General features: G+C 51.7%; 4 protein-coding genes across 4 annotated transcripts; 1 reads left to right on the top strand and 3 right to left on the bottom strand.

Moving 5' to 3' along the window:
* Positions 1–5,394: 5,394 nt before the first annotated feature.
* On the bottom strand, positions 5,395–5,949 carry VE01_03805 (uncharacterized protein; the record flags this gene model as incomplete). Its single annotated transcript, XM_018273287.1, has 3 exons — positions 5,395–5,682; positions 5,736–5,845; positions 5,898–5,949. 3 exons carry the CDS (start codon positions 5,947–5,949, stop codon positions 5,395–5,397), a joined length of 450 nt encoding a protein of 149 aa, XP_018131869.1.
* A 2,931-nt stretch (positions 5,950–8,880) lies between these two features.
* VE01_03804 (uncharacterized protein) lies at positions 8,881–16,027 on the bottom strand. Its single transcript, XM_018273286.2, has 4 exons — positions 15,137–16,027; positions 14,420–15,063; positions 12,970–14,354; positions 8,881–12,843 (listed from the first exon to the last, which is right to left on the bottom strand). Exons 2-4 carry the CDS (start codon positions 14,542–14,544, stop codon positions 8,963–8,965), a joined length of 5,391 nt encoding a protein of 1,796 aa, XP_018131868.1. The 5' UTR covers positions 14,545–15,063; positions 15,137–16,027; the 3' UTR covers positions 8,881–8,962.
* VE01_03803 (uncharacterized protein) lies at positions 15,280–18,218 on the top strand (the record flags this gene model as incomplete). Its single annotated transcript, XM_018273285.2, has 3 exons — positions 15,280–15,352; positions 15,405–18,143; positions 18,213–18,218. The coding sequence occupies exons 2-3, from the start codon at positions 15,579–15,581 to the stop codon at positions 18,216–18,218; spliced, it is 2,571 nt and encodes an 856-aa protein (XP_018131914.1). The 5' UTR covers positions 15,280–15,352; positions 15,405–15,578.
* Positions 16,948–20,613, bottom strand: VE01_03802 (uncharacterized protein). The gene is made up of 3 exons (XM_059463569.1): positions 20,515–20,613; positions 20,431–20,453; positions 16,948–20,355 (listed from the first exon to the last, which is right to left on the bottom strand). Exon 3 carries the CDS (start codon positions 20,065–20,067, stop codon positions 18,466–18,468), a length of 1,602 nt encoding a protein of 533 aa, XP_059319831.1. The 5' UTR covers positions 20,068–20,355; positions 20,431–20,453; positions 20,515–20,613; the 3' UTR covers positions 16,948–18,465.
* Positions 20,614–21,145: the final 532 nt, after the last annotated feature.

Below are 21,145 nucleotides of genomic sequence, written 5' to 3'. Positions count from 1 at the left end.
AACCAACGTAACGAAACCTCTATGAGTCTTATAGTTTAAGACCTAGCGTTACACTTTGAGCACCACTTCTACGAGGTACCGGCTCATACACAAAGCAACATGGCTAGAAACGATTCAGCATCCAACGTGGGGTCGAAGGGCAAGGCAGCTGTCGAGCCTGTCCTGTCACCTACCACTACGCCTGCGCCCGGGGGACCACACCCCTTAGACAAACTCAAGATTGCATTCCTAGATACCTTTAATGGGGACCGCAAGAAGCTTAAGAGCTTCCTCATCTAGACGGAACTCTAGATGGCCTTCAACGCTAAGCACTTCGCCTTTGAAGTACAGCAAGTCCTATGGGCAGTGGCCCTCCTAAGGGGCTCCGCCTCCGACTAGATTGCTAATTACCTAACGGACTACATGAGCTACCGAGCGGCTAACGGAAGAGTCACCACGACGGCTAACCAAGGCACCAAGGATATCTTCATCACTTGGGCTAGCTTCGTTAAGCAACTCAAGGCGAACTTCGGGGACGTTAACGAAAGAAGAAACGTAGTGCGAGCCCTCGAGGCCCTTAAGCAGAGGGGGTCGGCGGTCACATATACTGCTGAGTTCCAGCAGCATGCCCCCCTCACTAGTTGGGGAGACGAGGCTATATGCGACCGATACTACAAGGGGCTAAAGGATCATGTAAAGGACGAAATCTCCCGGTCGGACAAACCAGATGACCTTAAAGAATTAATTGAGATAGCCTAGAAGATCGACAATCGTTACTACGAACGCCAACTCGAAAGGAAGGGAGGAACAACCAGCCACTAATGGACCCAAAAGAGGAGAACTCAGAAGAGTCATTAGCCTCAGCCTATGGAGCTCGACGCTACGTTCAAGCCTAGTGGGAGACCCCGTAACCCAAACAAAGAGCGACAGCTCAAGGAGCGGTTGTGTTTTAATTGTAACAAGCTGGGCCACATGGCCCAAGACTACAAGCAACCTAAGAAAGGGAACGGAGGACATAAGAAGTTTAGGAGACAACTTAACGCCACTTAGAAGGGACAGTTGAACGCCACGTTCGTGAACAAACCCGACTAGGGAATCACTAGCGTTAGCACCCTAGAAGGAGAGAGCTTGGGCGACGAAGATCTCAACGACTTCGACGCATCGCTCGAGAAGGAGAACGAACTCCTAAACAGGGGATTAACGGAATCCTAGAAACTCCAGCTAAAGGAGTTCGAAGAAGACGCGAAGGAGATTGCATTTAAGGAGAATCTACCAGGAGTAGTCGACGTCTACAGACAGGCCATGCTCCGAAAGGGAACTCCAAGAGCGATTCCCGTACCACCGCCCCCAACCGGCTGGCAAGGTACCCAACAAGACTAGGAAGTCGCAATCCGCGCAATGAGGTGCTGCCCTAGGTACCCGTTTAGACAAGAACCTAGGGGAGCAAATCACACCTCGAGTAAGGCCACGATGTAGTTAAAATATAAGCTTGCGGAATACGACGCGCAAGACGAACAGCAGGAGAACACTCAGGGACCTAAACCCTAGGAACTGCAAGCAGACCAAGCTGCTATGGACTACAAACCCACCGATGGAGACGTAGAAAGGTTACGTGTAACCATGGAGAAATCCGAGCTCACGGGCAAGACAAAGGAGGAACAGGAATTGACAAAGTTGGATGCATCAAGGATTGATCACCCCTAGCACCCATATATATTCTAGGAACACTGCAAGTACAATGACTACGAGAGTCACCTACGGAAAAAGACCCAGTATCGACTATTTCCAAAAATCGCACCTTAGGTCTACTTTACGGATATAGACCAAATTCATGCCCTTAGACGAAGTCAGTCTAAAGGAGAACTACCGTTAAAGAAACAACAACAGGTATACGAGAGATACCCGCACCTGCTAGATGAAGCAGAAGGATAGGGAGGACAATCTTCCCAAGGACCGCCCATAGAGGATGATGAACACCACTATTACTCCTCGGACGAGTCAAAAAACTAGGAGTCCTCAACGGTAGGCCACCGGCGAGTGACAAAGAGAGGCCTAGTACGAAGCAGCTGTGCGCCACGGGAGGCAGCATGCAGCTATATGTAGTCGCTAAGATACAACAGCGACACCTCCGAGCCATGATTGACTTAGGAGCAACGGGCAACTTTATGACAAAGAAAGTAGCAGACACTCAAGGTTTCAAGACGCAATTGAAAACCGATCCTTACCCGTTAATGGTAGTAGATGGAGAGCCCATCTCGACCAACAAGGGGATGGTGACCTACGAGACGGTCCCATTAGAAATGGTCATGCTACGCAGACACCAGGAAACGATCTAATTCGACATCGTACACATAGACAATCATGCATGTATCCTTGGTGTGCTGTGGCTTAAGAAACACAACCCCCAGATCGACTGGTAGAACGAGAAAGTTGTAATGAGCCAGTGCGCGTGTGAACAACGAACGGACACGCCATAACGGGAGAAGACCTCCTAGGGCTGACGCGAGGTGTGTGCGACCTCCACAGAGCCCAGTGACCTAGCCTAGGCACCCTTACTAACGAGTATACCGGTGGAGTATGAGGAATACGAGCAGCTATTCTAGGAAGGCCCCAAGAACGAGGCGCTTCCTAAGCACCAACCATAGGATCATGTGATACCCTTGGAAGAAGGAAAGAGTCTACCGTTCGGACCAATATACCAGATGTCAGCAGATGAGTTGAAACTACTGAAAGAATATATCGACGATAACCTTAAGAAAGGATTTATCAGACCGTCTAAATCTCCTGCGGGAAGCCTGATGTTATAGGTTCCCAAGAAGGATGGAAGCAAACGACCATGCGTGGACTATCGAGCATTGAACAACATAACGATAAAGGACCGGTACGCTTTACCGCTAATTAATGAGTTACACGATAGATTCCAGGGAGCCAAGATCTTCACCAAGCTAGATCTACGCGGCGCGTACAACCTAATCCGGATAGCCGACGGCAAGGAGTGGAAAACAGCATTCCGCACCCGCTATGGCCTATTCGAATATCAAGTCATGCCCTTCGGGCTAACCAACGCCCCCGCATCCATGCAACGCTTAATGAATGACGCTTTGCACGAATATCTAGACATATTCACGATCGTTTACTTAGATGATATACTAGTATACTTAGCAAACAAGGACGAACATGCTAGGCATGTCAAGCTCGTCCTCTAGAAGCTGAAGGAATACAACCTACTGTTGAAGCTAGAGAAATGTGAGTTCCATAAAAACCAAGTCGAATTCTTAGGCTACATTATCGGAACGCACGGCATCAAGATGGACCAAGCAAAGGTCACGGCAGTGTTAGAATGGCCAACACCAACCACGGTCAAGGAAGTACAAGCCTTCTTAGGCTTCGCCAACTTCTACCGTCGGTTCATTGCGGGATATTCCAAGGTAGCTCAACCACTCACAGAGCTCACTAGGAAGGATCTCGTGTTCAAATGGACAGACAAAGCGGAGGCTGCCTTCTAGGAACTTAAGACGAAGTTCACGGAGGCACCCATCCTTGCGACATTTAACCCTGCAAAGAAGATCGTCCTTAAGACGGACGCTTCTGACTTCGCGATTGGAGCATGTCTAAATCAGCCAGGCGAGAACGGTAAGTTCAAACCAATCGCGTACTACTCTAGGAAACTGTCACCCGCGGAGCTCAACTATGACATCCACAACAAGGAGCTACTAGCTATTGTCGTTGCCTTTGAGCAGTGGCGCGTATATCTTAAGGGATCCACCCACACTATGCAAGTGTAGACAGATCACAAGAACCTCATATACTTCACCACGACTAAGGTTTTGAACCGCAGACAAGTCCGCTAGGCAGAAACCCTCGCAGCCTACAACTTCACGATAACCTATCGCAAAGGCTCCGAGAATGCAAGAGCAGATGCTCTCAGCAGAAGGACCGACTACATCGGCCCGAAGGAGGAAAGGCCTAGAGCAATACTAAAGAAGACAGACGCAGGAATGCAATACAACGAACTGCTAGCCACGATCGCCATCGTGGAAGACACGGAACTTGAGCAGAGACTCAAGAACGCTTACGCAACAGACGAAATAGCGAAGCGAACCCTAAACAAAGTCGAAGGAAACTTCTCCATCAACGAACAAGGGCTGATCCGATTCAAAGGATTAGTGTATGTCCCAAGTCAAATGAGACGCCCGCTAGTGCAAGAACAACACTCGTTGCCAGCACACGGTCATTAGGGAGTAACACGAACCTTCGAACGAATTGCACGACACTACTACTTCCTAGGTCTAAGGAAGCAGGTAGAAACAATTGTGTTAGGATGCGACATTTGCCAGAAGTCAAAAGCAAATAGACACGCACCATATGGACTTTTGAAGTCCCCACCAACACCAAAACGAGCATGGTCCTCGATAGCAATTGACTTCATTGTCAAGTTGCTAGCATCGAAAGAGCCAATGACAGGATTTGTTATAGACTCCATTATGGTCTCTAACTACAGGCTTATAAAAGAAGCACACTTCACGCCGTTTAAAGAAGCGTCAGACGTGAAGGCGTTAGCATATATCTTTCTAAAAGTCATTGTTGTAGCGCATGGGCTACTAGACGAGATAATTTCGGATAGAGATAAGCTCTTCACATCCAAATTCTAGCAGACAGTCATGGCGCAGCTCGGAACAAACCACAAGCTGTCCACAGCTTTTCATCTACAAACGGATAGACAAACAGAACGAACTAATCAGACGTTAGAAGCATACTTGCGAAGCTATGTTAATACTGAACAGGACAACTGGGTTCAGTACCTACATTTAGCAGAATTCGCATATAACTTAGCACCATCAGAGGTGACAAAAGTCTCACCCTTCTTTGCTAATAACGGATGGCAACTAGAAGCGTACAAAACGCCGAGACTAGATAAATTTCGCTCTAAGGAAGGAACGTTAGAAGTATCGAAGATACTTTCCTTCCAGAAACAACTTGCGACGGACATCTAGTTCTTAAATGAACAATCCGCCGCATACGCAAACAAGAAGCGCAGTATGGAACCTGCCTTTAAGGAGGGGGATAAAGTATACCTACTCTAGAAACACATCAAAACGAAACGACCAAGCATGAAGTTGGACTTCAAGAAATTGGGACCATTCAAGATATTAGGAAAAGTCAGCTCAGTTAATTACAAGCTGCAGCTACCTAAGAACTCCAGACTCCACCTAGTGTTTCATGTCTCATTATTAGAACCAGCAAGAGGCGACGCCCTAATTGCAACAGACACCGAACTCCAACCCGAGAATGAAATTATCGAATATGAGGTCGAGGCGATCCTAGACAGAAGGTTAGTAGGACGCCGAGAAGAGTTTTTAATCAAATAGAAAGATTACGAACCTACGGATAACTCGTGGGAGTTGAGGGGGAACCTCAGCTGCCTAGAGTTGCTGGCGGAGTTCCACCGTCGACACCCCAACGTTCGAAGAAACCAGGAGAAAGGGCCGACAAGTAGTCGTGCTCGGAAACGGCACCCCCGAGGTCAGTAGTAGGAGGGCTGTGCGGGAAGGATTCCTTAGCTTCGGCCTCCTTGCGCTCTTTCTCCTCGGCCTCATCCAGCTCGTCTAGGTTTTGAAGACCGCGCCGCAGCATCTCCGCACCACGAGTCTTCAGAGCTTTCTGCTGTTTACGAAGGCGCATGCGACGAGCGTAGGCCTCTTGCTCTTAGGCAGCGGCAGCCTCTTCCTCCGCCTCTAAACGTTCCTCTTCTTTACGGAGTTTCTCCCACTCCGCAGCGCTTGGAGCGCAAGCGTCGCATTTGGAATTGCGGCGAGCACATTCACTACAACGACGGTAACCTGGAGCAACGATACAAGTACGTTCGCTGCATACACAGTTAGAACAAGGGGACATTGGGATTCCGTCCTTTTCGATACGTTGAGCAAGCAGTTGACGTTCTTTGATTTTGGTATGTTTGGAAGAAGACATGGTTGCAGCCTGACCTGCCCCATGGATAGTGGTGGGCATCACCCCACTTAAGTAGTTAGCACATTTCCTTAGTCAGCAAGACCTAGGGACTAGGCCTCTCGGAGGGGGACCTAGTGTTACGGCTAGCGTTTACGGCTACAGTTTCGCCGACACACCGGTTATAGTAGTAATGAGAATGTTAGCGATTTGACCACCTTTAAGGCAGGGTCAGTTATCAGGCACCTGATGGGTGTCCGGTACCTGGGTTTACAGGTACCGGAAGACAGTTAGGCACCTGAGGATTAGGAGGTACCGGATGGACAGGTACTGGAAGAATCACAGGTACCGGAAAGAGAATAGCTCACGTGATAGATAGTTGGATAGTTGGGATAGTTAGGGCTATCTAACTATCCTAACTATCCCCTTTGGCACGACGCCACTATATAAGTAGATAGTTAGTTCTTAGATAGGAGCTTCGTGCTCAACTCAATATAGTATTTGTTATATACTGTAACGTGTTTTACGAAAGCCTTTGTGTCTAATCCCCTGCCTCCTCTGTTAAGTAAACCAACGCAACGAAACCTCTGTGAGTCTTATAGTTTAAGACCCAGCGTTACACCTACCTAGTTAGATTATAGAATAGGAGATAGGCAAGCTAAGCTACAATTATAAGAGGCACAGCAAAGTAGGGAAAAACAGCGTTGTTGCTACCTACAACACTAAACTAAACACCCTCTAAGCTAGGGCACCCTTAGAGCTATAGCCCTTATAGAAGCCACCCTTCCTAAACATCTTACTAGCGTCGTAACAAGCGGCTACTACTATAAGAGACAAAGGGTTAAAGTGACCCTACATAAAAGACTACACCTAAGTTCCCTCTAACATAAGGCCTACCCCCTACTCTCTATAGGAGGCCCTAACCCTATTCTCTACCTCCTTCTCCTTCTCCTTCTCTTTCCTATAGGGGGTAGGTGCTAGGACTAACTTTGTAGCAACGGCAACGACAGCTACAGCACCTACCTCTACTGCGTTTACTACCTCCTTTAAGAGGCTAGGAACCTCTACCTACTCCGTCTAAAGATAGCGTAGCGATAAACGAACAGCCTAACCTAGGTCAGCACTAATACCCTACTAGGAAAGGAGATTCACTTACCTTAAGTCTTAAATTAAGAGACTTAAGGGCTGCGTAAGTTGTATAGGCCTCCTTATAGAGGTCCTAAGTCGCCTTGTCCTAGAACTTAGGGACAGAGGCAGTAGCAAGCAATAGGACACACTTAGCCTTAAGGGCAGCGTTAACGACGTTAGTAGGGACAAGGGGGGTAGCTGCTTTAGTAGCGACGATAGCAGCGAACTTAGTCCCTAGGAACTAGGGCAGCTATTCCTACTAAGTCAACACTAAACAAACCTAAGAACAAGCTAAAAGCAAAACTAAAAAGCAATAGGAAACCTACTAGAACACACATAGAATGCTACGAAGTGTAGTAATGGCACTTTAAGCTAGTTGAGGACTAGACATAAGTATAGGCTACAGCCCTATAGGAAATTGCCTAAAGGCAGCAGACGTACAGGACGTAGAAGGAATCTGCAAAAGCCCTAGAGGGCATAGGAACTAGCATCTTTAAATTAGAAATCTGCAATTCCCGTTAGCCTAGCCTAAGTTATCACTACTATGCTAGTACAGTTCCTCAACCTACCGAATCGTTCGAATTGGTTTTGTATCTAAAAACAATCAATTAGTATCCTTCTATACGTTTAAGAGGGGCTACTTACTAGTCTTAGAGGGGGGGTTTAGCGTTGTTGTTATAAAGAAAACAACAGGAATTAGGCGAACCTCGATTTCATATTCTAGCTTATAACAAAGCTGTCTAAATTAGGTTTAGCGCGATCTATCTCTCCTTACACAAACAATCTAGAGTCTATAGCCCTAATTAGACTTAATTCGATACTAACTTAGACCCTTATATATAACTTACTACCTTAAATAAAGAAACACTTACTCCTCTACCCTCCTTAGCAACAACTTAGGCTATAATACCTATAACTTATATAATAAACTAAATATAGAGTTCTATATATATACTTTAAGGATAAAGCACCCTTTAAAGGTAGGGGGTAGTATAAGGATGCCTCCTTACTTAGGTTAGTTATAGTTGTTATATGCTGCCCTTAAGACTTAGGGTAGTTATAGTTTAATTATAACTATAAGCCTTAGGTATATAGTATAAGGAAGCCTTAGGTAAATAGGGGGTTAGTTAAGTTAGAGGGGTTTTAGGTATAGAAGGAAAATAAGAATAGAGGGTTCCCCCTTTATCTTTTTTATATCCTTTATAGGAGACCTATAGGATTATACTAACTTATATCTAACTTATATTCCTATATATAACTTCTTATAATATAGTTCCCTATGTCCTTATATAAGAGGTGCTAGGAATTAATTACAATTAAATAAGGGTTATTATATAGGGTAGTAGTATAGTAGTAGGTAGTAATAGTTAATTTTAGTGTTTTAGTAACTAGCTTGCCTAAGTAACTAGCTTGCCTAAGTAACTAGCTTGCCTAGGAAATACGTTATTATATAATAGTAACTATTAAGGTAGAATACCTATATAACTCTATTATAATGTCCTAAGCTTCCTATTTACCTAGGATACCTACTAACTACTAGATAGTAATGTTAAGGTTAATTTTATCTAACTATGCTATTTAAATAAGAGATGCTAGCTTAGTATTAGTAGTTAGATAATAGGATATAGATTAGAGAGATAGGGCTTAGTACTTTAGGGAAAATAGGGAAGGGTCTATCTTTAGTGTAGAAATGGCTATTTAAGCATAGAATTAAATAAAGGGGAAGAATGAAAACAGGTCTTATATTAAGGTAGGAAGAAAGTGTTATAGTGTTATAGCATAGATTATAAGAGCATTTCTATGCAAGTTTTAACTTAAATTAGTTTAGTCTATAATGAAACGTAAGCTAACAAGCTTAATTATATACTAGTGATAACCCCCTAACATATCGTAACAGAAAATGACCCCTCTAAAATGCTAACAGCCACGCCGGCGTCGTCTGCAAAATAGCAGCGAACGCATCAATAGTATCAATCAGCCTCTGTTTCCTCTCCTTCAATTCCACTACATCTGCCTTATCCTTATCGTCAATCTTAGCCGCGTCCCTCGCGGCCTGGTCCGCCCACAAGGCCTGCATGCGCGGCAAGATATCGTTAGTTACCATGTTCGACTTGGTAACAACCAGCGCCATCTTGCCCGTCATGAACGTGTCCCACATTCCCTTCAGCCCTAGTGGCGCCCAGGGCGCCCAGCCTTCTTTCTTGGGATTGGCGGGCAGGACCTCGGTGTCGAGCCGCCGGAGCACCTCGCCTACCCGCTCCTTTTGGGCTTTGAGAATGGTCGAGACGGCGGGGGTGTTGTGGTACAGGCGCGAGCCGAGGATGGCGCGCATCGACTTCATGATCTCCTCGGCACCGCCGATGGTGGCGATTTTGCTAGTGCTGGGGTATTTGGGGGGGGTTTGGCCGGAGGGACTTTGGGGGTTGTTGTCGGGTTCGGTGCCGAGCCATTTCTTGAGAGAAACGATTTGGATATTTTTGCCCTTGCTACTGAATCCGGCCCAAGCTCCCGCCTTAGGCGGGGAGTTGATGTTAGTGTCGAGGAGGACGTACTCTTTGTTCTTCCATGTTTTGGTGGGAAACTGGTTGATGACATGTTTATAGGGAGTAAGGAGGGCGCCAATCCCCGAGGCGGTATCGAGGTTCGGGATTTCAACCGGAACGTTCCAGAGCAGTTTGACGAGCGGGCAGAACTGGAGTGTCGTGCCCAACTTAGCCTTTTCAGGGTCGGGGTGAGGGAAGGGGCCAACATTCTTAGCGACATACTCGAAGAACTGTTTGATGAGTTGAGCTTCGAGAACGTGCTCGGCTTCGTAGTCGACACCGGGGACATCGGCCGGGAGAGCGCCAAACTTGTAGTCCTTGCAGTCGGTGCTTTCGAAGCCATAGGTCGGGTTCTTCAGAGCTTTGGCCTCCGAGGGTGACGGGTATTCGAAGGTGATTCTTTGGCCGCAGATTTCGGCCGGCTTTGAGTTCCTTTTTTCGAGGGCCCGCCTTAGAAGTGCGTCCTCGATAACATTGTCCTCATCCCAGGCGTACCCGATCTTAGAGCAGATGGTACCCGGGCCAGCGCTGTCATCGGTTTCGGGTGGGCAGAAGTAGCTTCCCACGGGCACGCTGAGTACTGGACCCCAGACCGCTGCTCGTTTGACCAGGGCGCGGCTATTGTGGATGTGGCCATGGCCGTGGCTTAGGCTATTGTGGGTATGGGTGTGGCCATGGCCATGGCTATGGCTACGGGTATCGTTGCCATCAATGGTGAGGATGGAGTTAAGATCACGCTTGGTCGGGAGGGGTCCTAGGCCCGGACATGTGCCGCCCTCGATGATGGGCTTTTTATAAGCAGGCGTGATGGCCACCTCGGCTCCTGGCCACTTGAAGCCGGGTGCTGTTGCGCGCGCAAACAGACGTGCGCCGACATCGACCCCAAATGTAAAGGGGCAGGTGTCCTTGGTGGAGATGCCGACGCCCATCTTGACCATGACGCTGGCCTCGGCCACAACAGCCGCGGCGGCCGGTTCGACGTCCCAGCGCTTGTCGAAGCGGATGCCGAACTCAGCCGCCGCTGAGATCTTGGCCGTCGCGTCGCCGATGGCCTGGGCGCCGGCATAGAAGGTCGGCTCGTCCAGGTCCTCGTTGTCGCCGGTGCGCTTGAGGTCCGGGTCGCCGTCACCGATCTCTTTGGGCGTGTAGTTACTGTCGCCGTTGTCGGGAAGGACTTGGCGAACCTCCCAGTTGGCGAACTCGAGACGAGTTTCCACCTTGCCCGACAGGGTCAGCGAGGCGTCGATGCTGCCCTCGACCGTCAGCTGCGGGCCGATAGTTGCGATTCCTGGGATTTTGAAGGAGGCGCCTGGGAAAGGGATGTTCACGATGACGTCCCCCTTGTGGTAGGAAAACTTAGCAACGGCTTCGAGGGTTAGAACTCCCGTGATCTCGCCCTTGTTATAGAAGGTTAGGTAGCTTTGGGACATGTCGAGGGGAGGGGTCAGCTTTGTGACGATTAGGGTAAACCCGAAGCTTGTCGCTATGTTCACTTTAAGGAGGGCCTGGGCGAGGATGTGGCCCTCGTAGTTGATGTCGTTGCGGGTACATTGCCAGGTCTCGTCAATGAGTTTGGCTGTCAGGGTGTCCTGGTAATCATAAGTAAACTCGCGCTTGATTTCCGGGCGGACAATGCGGGCAAGCCAGTCGAGGACACCTGAGCCGAACCAGCGCTCCTCGAGGTCACGACGCGAGAGTCCCCCAAAATGGTAGTCGTCGCGGTATTCTTCCTCCAACCAGCGGGCGTGGTTGCCCCCAGCCTCGGCGAGGGAGCGCTTGATTTTTTTCTTAGTGTTTCCGGCCGCCGAGACGACTGTGTTCCAATAGTCGTCCTGGTTGCTGAAGTCAATGCGCATCTGGGTGTCGCCAAGGTCGCGGGGTACGCGGGTAAAGTCGTAGTCGAAGGTCAAATCGTAGACGATGGGGGTGTGGGCGGCTGAAAGGTGTTCGAGGTGACGGGGAAGACGGACCTTTTCAGAGGCTGGGACCATGTCTTTTGCAATGGCGTATTTTCCGGGGCCGCACCCGGCGGGCATCTCCAAGATGGTGCCAGGGACACCATGGCCGAGACCGATCTTGTGGCAGTTGCTACCCTCGGAGAAGTCTGTGCATACCATCTGCACCGTGTGGGGGCCTTCATCGCCGATGGCCGAGTCGCAGCCTGAGAATACGTCCCAGTGGGAGCCGTCGCGCTTGTCGATGGAGACCTGCAGCTCCTCGGGCGAAGCGAGCACGACGAACTGGAAGGCTGCATCGTTGGGGTTCTGCTCCGTGTCTGAGTCCTTGTCCGTTTCGAGGGAGAAGTCGGTGTCGACACTATCACTATCTGGCGGGTTCTGGAAAAGATTCCCTAGGGGTACGGGCAGAAACAAGGGGTCCTCGGACGGCTCGCAGCAAAAGGTGCGTACTCGAGAAGCTTGCCAGCCGCAAGTCTCGCCACCGCCGAAGTAGCTGTCGGTCAGCTGGGCATATGTCATGTCTGGGCAGTGTCCGTCGAAACAGCTGCCGGGCTTGCCGAACCACTCGCAGTTCTTCCATTTGGGGATGTCTTCTTTAGGGCAGCAGTAGTACTTGTCTGTGTCGAGATCGAGTTCGTCGAGCACCAAGAGGAGCGCTTCTCCTGCTAGGGCGGTGAGAGGATAGGCGCGCCCGACGACGCGAAGGATGACCTTGGCCACGTCTTCTAAGATGGTTAGAACGGTGCCCGAAAATGTCAGCGGCAAGTCATCGCCTTTGCAGGAGCCGCCAACACCACTCCAGTAGCAGCTGTTTTCCTCGGCCAGCGGGCTCTTGCAGCAGTAGGCCTTGTTGCCATCATTGCACCCACCACCGTCGCCCCACTTGTTCATCTCCATCATGACCTCGTCGTCATGGCAGTGGCCGTTGCACAAGGGGGGGTTGCCGCGCCATGCGCACTCTTTGGGGTTCGGGGCCCCAGACAGCGGGCAGCAGAGCTTGCTGCGCTTGTCGTCGTCGCCGCAGGGTTGGTCGGTAATTTTGATGTCGCCGGTGTCGCATTTGCCATCGCAGGATGTGATGTAGCAATGCTTGTTAGATGATTGCCAGTCGTCCTTGTCGCCGGCCGCGCCCAAGTCACCTAGCTTCTTAGGCGAGATGACGGCCTGCAGTGCCGTCAAGTGCTCGTCATCCTGATCGATGGCCCAGATGAGGTAGCCACCCAGCCCTAGGTCCTTAGCTAGGTCCTTTTTCTGGGAGAAGGTGTCGGCGTCATCGTACGACACCCACTCTACCCAACATTGTTAGCTGTATTATTCTTGTTTTGGGTGTTTCAGGGGTAGTTCGGGGGCGGTCCGAGAGTAAAACGACCCTCGATGACACCCTAAATGGGGGAGAACAAAGAATATTAACGTACGGTCGTTGTTCCACGTAATATACTTAACGCCTGCCTTCTTGTCATGTACGGGCTTGATCTTTTTGGCATCAATAACGGCCATGATCTCACGGTAGCTCAAAATGCCCGACTCGCCGCTGCAGCCTCCTTTGGTAGCGCCGCCTTTGAAGCCGCACCCCGGCTTGCTGCACGAGGGGTCCTGCAGCTGGAAGGCGCGGCCATAGAATCCGAGGCCCATGTTGAGCTTGTTCGCGGGAACGTCGTTGCGCCAGAAAAGGTCAAAGGCCTGCTCCATCTCAGTGATGTTCGTGTGCCCGTAGATCTTCTGGCCGATTGGGTTCTTGCCGTCCCAGACGCCGTGCAGGTCGTAGGACATGACGTTGACAAAGTCGACGTGGTCGACGGCCTTGAGGTCGAAGTGACGCATGTACCAGTATGAGGTAGGCAACGTGAAGGAAACGACGTACTTGACGGGTTGCTTCTTGTTGGCGTCGTCGAGCTCCTTGAGGAATGTGACAAAGTTCTTGCCATCGGCGTCGACGCCGCCGCGGTCATCAGCTCCGGGGTACTCCCAGTCAAAGTCGACGCCGTCGAAGGCGTACTCGCGCAGGAAGCTCAACAGGTTGTCGATGAAGGTCTTACGGGTCTGTGCCGAGCCCACCATATCGCTGAAGACCTTCTGGGTTGGGCCCGGGTCGTTGAAGGTCCATCCACCAATGGCGATGACGGTCTTGAGGGCGGGGTTCTTCTTCTTGAGGTTGGTGAACTCGGAGAACAGAGACCCGGCGATGCCGTCCATAGGCGCGATGCTGTACGTGTCCGGGGTGATGGACGCAAAGGAAAAGTACAGGTGCGTCAGGGAGTTTACGGGGATGTCCTTGAGCCCCATGCCCTGACAGGCGCTGTTAGCTCGCCAGCCCTCGTAGTAGCCGATGATGCGGGTCTGCGAGTTGGCCTTGTTCTTAGGGCCAGGCTGGTCGCAGTTGGACTGGCAGCCGCCGGTGGTACCATGATCTTTCTTGTCGCAGTAATCCTCGGTCATGCCGCAGAAGCCCCATTTGCCGCAGCAGACGTTGAGGGGGCATTCCTGGCCGGGCACTTTGGCGTCCTTGCCGCACTCAGACTTGGCATCGCAGTTGGACCAGCAGACTTCGTTGGGCGAGATGCCCGATGTGCCGCACGCCTCCTCGCCGTAGTTGCACGACAGCGTGGCCTTGGGGCAGCAAGCCTTGTTGGCGCAAGGCCGGTCCGGCCCGCACGTGTAGTCGTCGTCTGTTGCTCGGCCGCTCAGTAAAGACGGCGTGTCCATGGCGCCGAGGAAGGGAGTCACCCCAAGAGTTTCGTCGCCGTCCCGACACAGTGGCAGCTCATATTCGCGTCTGAGCTTGGCTGAGTAGTCAAACGGTCTGCGGCAATCACGAATTAGACCACGTCTAGTAAGACAGCTCAAAGGGGGCAACAAGACACTCACGACACGGGATTCCGACACGTTGCTGGCAAATCAGCAACAGCAGCACGATCTGCTGCCTGGTGCCAGGGCAAGCCTTCGGCGAGCCTCTGCCCCCATAGAAGAGCAAGGACAATAGGATACCGCATGGCCGTCCGTCACGGGTGTTGTACCTGCTCGGGAATGTCTATGACCTGGAGGGCAGCAAGCTGCCGCTGCATCTTGTATAAGATGATATCTTGAGTAGGTGGGATTCATTTCTACTCCACTTACCCTGGTCAGGCCTTGCACTCGGCATCGATGACAGTTCACTCCGCCTTCGCGCAGCCGAGGGTAATATCAAGGTCCGATCTCGCCACTATCGACATCCTATTAGGCAGGTAGAAGCGTAAATGGGGACCTTTTTGGGTATCATTGCATTCGAGCATCTCTGCGGTAATTATGCGGACCTTTTCTTGCTTCGGAAAAGGCGGAAGTGCCAAAGTGATGCCCGAGTCACTGAGTCTAGATCTCAACTAACACATGAATAAGCAGCCCCCAAGATGCAAGCTACCACTAGAAAAGCAGGTCCCGTCAGGGTTCACAATCCTATAGGATTCTAGGCGTTGCAATATTAATTAAGATAGTAAGATAGTGCGAAAATGCAATCCCGTCCTTGATACCCGGAGCTATGTTATCTCTTCAGTCTTCCGTCTTGGCGTTGAACGTGCATCGCTTGGCCAGATTGGGACTTAGACTTACATTTAAGCGTACTGTACCTGCATAATATTGCCTACGCGAATAAGAAATAGGATAATTGGCCGAAGATGGCAAGCCGTAGCGGCCCGCAATTTAAGTTTGATGGCCTGTGACAGCGGGCGGTTTCACTGCCCTCACTTATTTTAGTAACAGGTGGAATAAGGGTAGCATCCACCCATGAGCCATATCTGCCAAAGGACAGGGGGGGAACCTAGAGCTGTAAGCCGAATTACGTATTCTTGTATGCTGTTTCCATCTAAGAGTCTAAAAGATGCTCAGCAACCTGCCTAAGAAAAATGTCCTTCTTCCGATGCGATGCCGCCGTCAGCCACACGAAGAGCCCCCTCTCTTCCTCCCACAGAAAGCAGTTATCCCCGCTGACTTGTCTCATTAAAGGTCCCAAGGTAAGCCGCAATCGAGGGATTGGGCCTGGACAACCTTCATAATGCAGACCTTCGTCGTCAACCTGCTTCTCTCTCTCGGGATTGCATCAACAGCATCTGCCACGGTGCTGCTCTACCCAGATAGTCTTCCCTCGACACTTACCGTAGAGTGCACCAATGCCCTGACCGTCGATGTCACGGCCTGCGATCCGCTGGTGAGGGACCTCCGCCCAGACGTCTTCTACCCGCCCGCGTCACTGACGCGCATCTGCACCACCGGTTGCTCATCCGCTCTTGATACATGGCGGTCATCAGTACAGTCCGGGTGCTTGAACCAGACCATCACGGTCGACCTTGAGGTCGAGGCCGCGGCGGTCTATATTCCTGGAGCGCTGCAGTTCTACTTTCAGAATGCCTGCCTCAAGGACGACGAGGGGCGTTTCTGCGGACCAGTTGCAGCCCTGGCAGCGGCCTTCTCGGATCCCGGTATTAGCCCTTTCAACTACATTAGCAACACCACGGACCAGGTGCGACCCGATGACTGCGACAAGTGCCTGGTCGAGCGTCTGCGGCTGCGCGAGGGGTCACCGTACGGTGACGGGCCTATTGCAGCCAGCATGTCGCTGTACGAGAGCATGACGGCGAGTTGCAGCATTACGGGGCGCCCCGTCGCAACAACGACCATCGACTACTTCACGGCGGCCCCTGCTCCAACGGCCAAGGTGTGTGAGGGGTCAACCTACACCATTAAAGCCTCAGAAGACTGCTACACCATATCCAAGAGCCAGGGCGTTGGCACCAACTGGCTGCTAGCCGACAACGACCTAGAGGCCTTCTGCACTAACTTTCCCGCCGTTGGCACCTCTCTCTGCATTACCAACCAGTGCACCACTGTCACCGTCCCCAATAATGCGACGTGCGAGGCCGTGGCTGCAGCAGCCAACATCACCGAGACGCAACTCATTGCCTGGAACCCTTCCATTAGCTACGGGTGCGCAAACCTTCCCAAGATGAACGGCTCCGAAATCTGCGTCGATGCTCCTGGCCGCAAGTTCGTGATCCCCAGCGACACCTCCGCCTTGCCCCCTCTTACCCCCACCACTGCGGCTCCCAAGCCCACTGACGCAGCAGACGGCTCCGGCGGTGCCGACAAGCCTTGCGGGCGGTGGTACTCGGTCCAACAAGGCGACTATTGCAATCTCGTTGCCATCAAATTCGGCATTACCCTCCCCGACTTCTTCTTCCTGAACCCGGCCGTCAATACCAACTGCACCAACCTCTTTGCATTGGAGTCTTACTGCGTCGCCGCAGTGGGCGATATCAACACTTATACGGGCCGCCCTGGTTACGCCAGTGTCACCCTGGACCCCTCTGCGCCCTTCACCGGAATCCCCTACACCGAGCGCCCCGACGCCACCGAGAACCCCTACCCCCGACTATACACGCCCCTCCCCGAAGCCACGGGCACGCGCGACGACTGCGTGCACTACTTCGCCGGAGACGACTTCCAGTTCAACCTCACCGGCTCCACCTTCGGCAGCAACTGCCAACTCGCCGCGGACACCTACAACGTCGACCTTGAGGAATTTGGCTTGTGGAATCCCGGCCTCGGCAACGCCTCGGATCCGGCGTGCGCATTTGAAAAGGGCGTTCGCTACTGCGGCTCATGGTATATCGAACAGGACAGTACAGCTACCCCAACTTCCGCGACACCACCAGGACCGACCATGTCAGGCTCGCCCGCAGACTGTAACGAGTGGGTCCTCGTCACGGACGGGTTGTCCTGCGCGGACCTGGTCTCTGAAGCCGGCATCACCCTCGGGCAATTCCTAGCATGGAACCCGGCCGTTTCATCAGACTGCTCGATCAACTACTGGGTTGACGAAGCCTACTGCGTCGGTATCTCGGGCGACGACGGCAGTTCAACAACCACCGGATCCCCTACAAGCACCGGCGGTCCCACAACCACAAAACCAACGCCGCCTGGCCCAACTATGACTGGCTCGCCTGCCGACTGCAACAAGTGGTCCCTCGTCACCGATGGCCTCTCCTGCACAGACATGGCCACCCAGGCTGGCATTTCCCTCGCACAATTCCTAGCGTGGAACCCGGCTGTAAGTTCCGACTGTTCCACCAACTACTGGCTAGGCGAGGCCTACTGCGTTGGTATCTCGGGTGACGACAGCAGTCCAACAACCACCGCAGCTCCCACAAGTACCGGTGGTCTCACGACCACAAAACCAACACCGCCTGGCCCAACCATGACCGGCTCGCCTGCCGACTGCAACAAGTGGTCCCTCGTCACTGATGGCCTCTCCTGCACAGACATGGCCACCCAGGCTGGCATTTCCCTCGCCCAATTCTTAGCATGGAACCCGGCTGTCAGTTCCGACTGTAGCACCAACTACTGGCTGGGCGAGGCGTACTGTGTTGGTGTCGCTGGCGCCTCTACCCCGACGACGACTGCACCTACGACTACTTCTAAGCCAACGCCTCCTGCACCGACCATGACCGGCTCGCCAGACAACTGCAATAAGTGGGCTGTTGTGACTGACGGTCTATCCTGCACGGATATGGCGAGCCAGGCGGGCCTTACATTGGCACAGTTTTTGGCGTGGAATCCGGCTGTGAGTAGCGATTGTGTGACGAATTATTGGTTAGGGGAGGCGTATTGTGTCGGCGTTAGTGCTTAGTAGGACTAGGGGGGCGAATAATGCTGCTGTGCTAGTGACATCTTTGGTAGTTTCCTTTATAGATAGTTTAACCATATAGGGAGTAGGTACATATATAGATAAGGATCGATTGAAGGAAAGGAATGTTTTCTCTCGTGCTTGCCAGTAGCTGTGAGCGCAACTGTCGGCCTTCCGTTAGAATGTTGAAAAGGAGTGAGTCTGTTCTACCAGCCTGTCCTGTTAATTCTGTAATAGTTACCTACCTAGGTAGGTCTCATCAGATAAAGGCTTCTACATCTTGCTCCCTCTCTTCTATATACTCAAACGCTTTCCACTCTATGTTCTCCCCCTCCCCGCCCACAAGATCCTTAAACGCCGCAATGACTTTGTCCTCCGGCCTCCAGTCACCGACCTGCCACGTCACTTTTCCTTTCCCATCTCCTTTAGGCGCATCGTATCTCACCCCCCATCGGAACATAACGGTCTGCTCCACATCTGTAGTAGGAGGCACCTCATCACTCCCTTCATACTCTTGAACTCGGTCCTTCGAGGGCCGCCACGTAAGCCACGTAAATAGCTCAGCGTCTTGAAGGGAGGGCATCTTTTGCCGTTGTAGAGATGAGGCGAACTCTAAGAGCAAAGGGTTGATGCGCTCCACGATGGGGCGCGTACGGAACATATCGGGCGTGTAGTGTTCGTATATGCCCTCATCACCCCAGTACTCTTCCTCCTCATCATCCCATAAGGCGTGCGTCTCGTCGTCGTATTCCAGGCCTTCGGACGGGTAGTGCTCCTCTCTCGTGATGGCGAATCCTGTCGAGTGGGGATTCTCGCCTCTCGGGCCGGAAAAGTACCAGGTGCCGTTAGGCGCGCACGGGTGGAATTCTACTTTGAGGTGCACCATTCGTGGCCATAACAAACCGTCGCCGCTAGAATGGAAAAGATCAGGGGTGATGAGCGCGATGACGTCTAGTTCCTCCAGGCGACTCCCCAGGTCTCGCAACCCAAGAGACACAGGGTCCATGCCTTCAAACTCATTGGTCGATGGCGACGACAAGGATGCGCCGACAAGGTCAGGCATCTGCACCGCTTGGTCCTCACGCCCATAGGCGTTGGTCCTCCAGAACCAGAGACTGACCTTGGTGAGGGAGGACGGCAACAAGGGCATGACATGACGCACACCCCGCCCGAACTCAACGCGGGCATCACGCCAAGGGCCTTCCCAGACGCGAGCAATTCTCCGCATCGCCTGAGATGTGAAGGCAATGGGAAATTCCTCCCATAGCCAGGGGCAGTGTAGCTCGCGAAGGTGAGGGAGGCGGGTAGCGAGTTCGAGGGGCGTGCGCATGGAGACGGGCCGCATGTTGGCCGGATCTGGGCTGTAAGCGTTGTCGTGGAAGATGCGCAGTTGTATGACGCGGTTGAGGAGAGGTAGGCTCTCCGGGTTTTGGACAGTGAGGCGGCGAGTGTGGTAGCAGCGGTGCACGCAGTCATCGTTGCCTTCGGGGTTGTCGAAAGACTGGTTGGTGATCTGGATGACGGGCCGAAGCCATTCATCCTGGTGGAGGAGTTCCAGGTCGTCCGAGGACGGTTTGTCTGCCATATCCTCGAGGTCATGCAGTGCGTTGAAAAACGCGTGCACTTGGGCTGAGAAGTGGGCGTTGATGGCCTCGAACACGGCCGGCGACTCCCTGCATGGGAGGGGCTCGCTAGGCCGGTTCAAAAGCAGGGGCATTTCCACGACGAGTTGACACGCGGGAAAGACGATCTTGTTGCGTCCGGGCGGTGGGCGCGCATTGTAATTACGGACGATTTCGAGGAAGGAATTGAGCATAGCGTCTTTAGAGGGCGGCGTGGCTCGAATCTGTTGGGACGCCATGGTGATTATCTTGGTACTCCGTACCGTCGCGATGACCAACAGGTGTTGTGCGATAGTATCTATTAGAGAGAAGTTAGGTTGTGATTTAAGTATGTAAAGTATGTAAAGGGGAGAAAGAGGGGTAAGATTAAGTTTATGACAGGTGGAACTTAGGAGGGGTTCAAGTGGGGCTCCGGTCCGTATTCTTGCCTTACCGCCGCTAAAACCCCCCTCGTCCAAGGAATTCGAAGGTCGATATATCCTAGTTGGAAATGGTCGAAAGATCTTTATAAGATCTATAGGGGTTCGCTTAGTAAAAAGTTAACAAAGCAAAGCAGGCGATTAGATGCAAAGGCTAGTTTTAGTCGTGCGAGTAGACATTACATATATCTAGGGCCGTCTGGTGCCTGAAGGGTGAGGCAAGGGGTAAGTGAGGGTAAGCTAGGTGACCTGGGTGACTGAACGTACGTAAGTATGCGACTGAACATGGGCAAAACTTTGCGAGCGAACATGAACGGAACTTGCGAGCGAACATGAACGGAACTTGCGAGCGAACATGGTCGGAACTTGCGAGCGAACATGGTCGGAACTTGCGAGCGAACATGGTCGGATCTTTGCTAGTGTAAGCAGGGGAGATTTTAATCCCTAGTACCTATTGTAGGTGACTTAGGAGGAATTGATCCCTACGTTGAAGAGTAGGTGACAGGGGGATTTTAATCCTAGCTACCTATTGTAGGACAAAGGTGGGGTTTTAACCCGTGCTACCCTGTTACAGTAACAGCGCCCTCTTACCTACCGACCCAAACGATTTATCCTCCTCGACCCAAACAATTTATTTTCCTTGACCCAAACAAGTTATCCTCCTCGACCCAAACGATTTATCCTCCTCGACCCAAACGATTTATTTTCCTCGACGCAAACGATTTATCCTCCTCAACCTAAACGATTTATTCTTTTCGACTCAAACAAGTTATCCTCCTCGACCCAAACAATTTATCCTCCTCGACCCAAACAAGTTATCCTCCTCGACTGAAACAATTTCTCTTCCCGACCACTTTCTCGTCCCGACTAATTTCTCTTCCCGACCACTTTCTCTCCC

This window comes from Pseudogymnoascus verrucosus, assembly GCF_001662655.1.
Source record: "Pseudogymnoascus verrucosus strain UAMH 10579 unplaced genomic scaffold scaffold_13, whole genome shotgun sequence".
Taxonomy (NCBI): domain Eukaryota; kingdom Fungi; phylum Ascomycota; class Leotiomycetes; order Thelebolales; family Thelebolaceae; genus Pseudogymnoascus; species Pseudogymnoascus verrucosus.
This window is presented reverse-complemented; position numbering and strand designations above follow the sequence as displayed.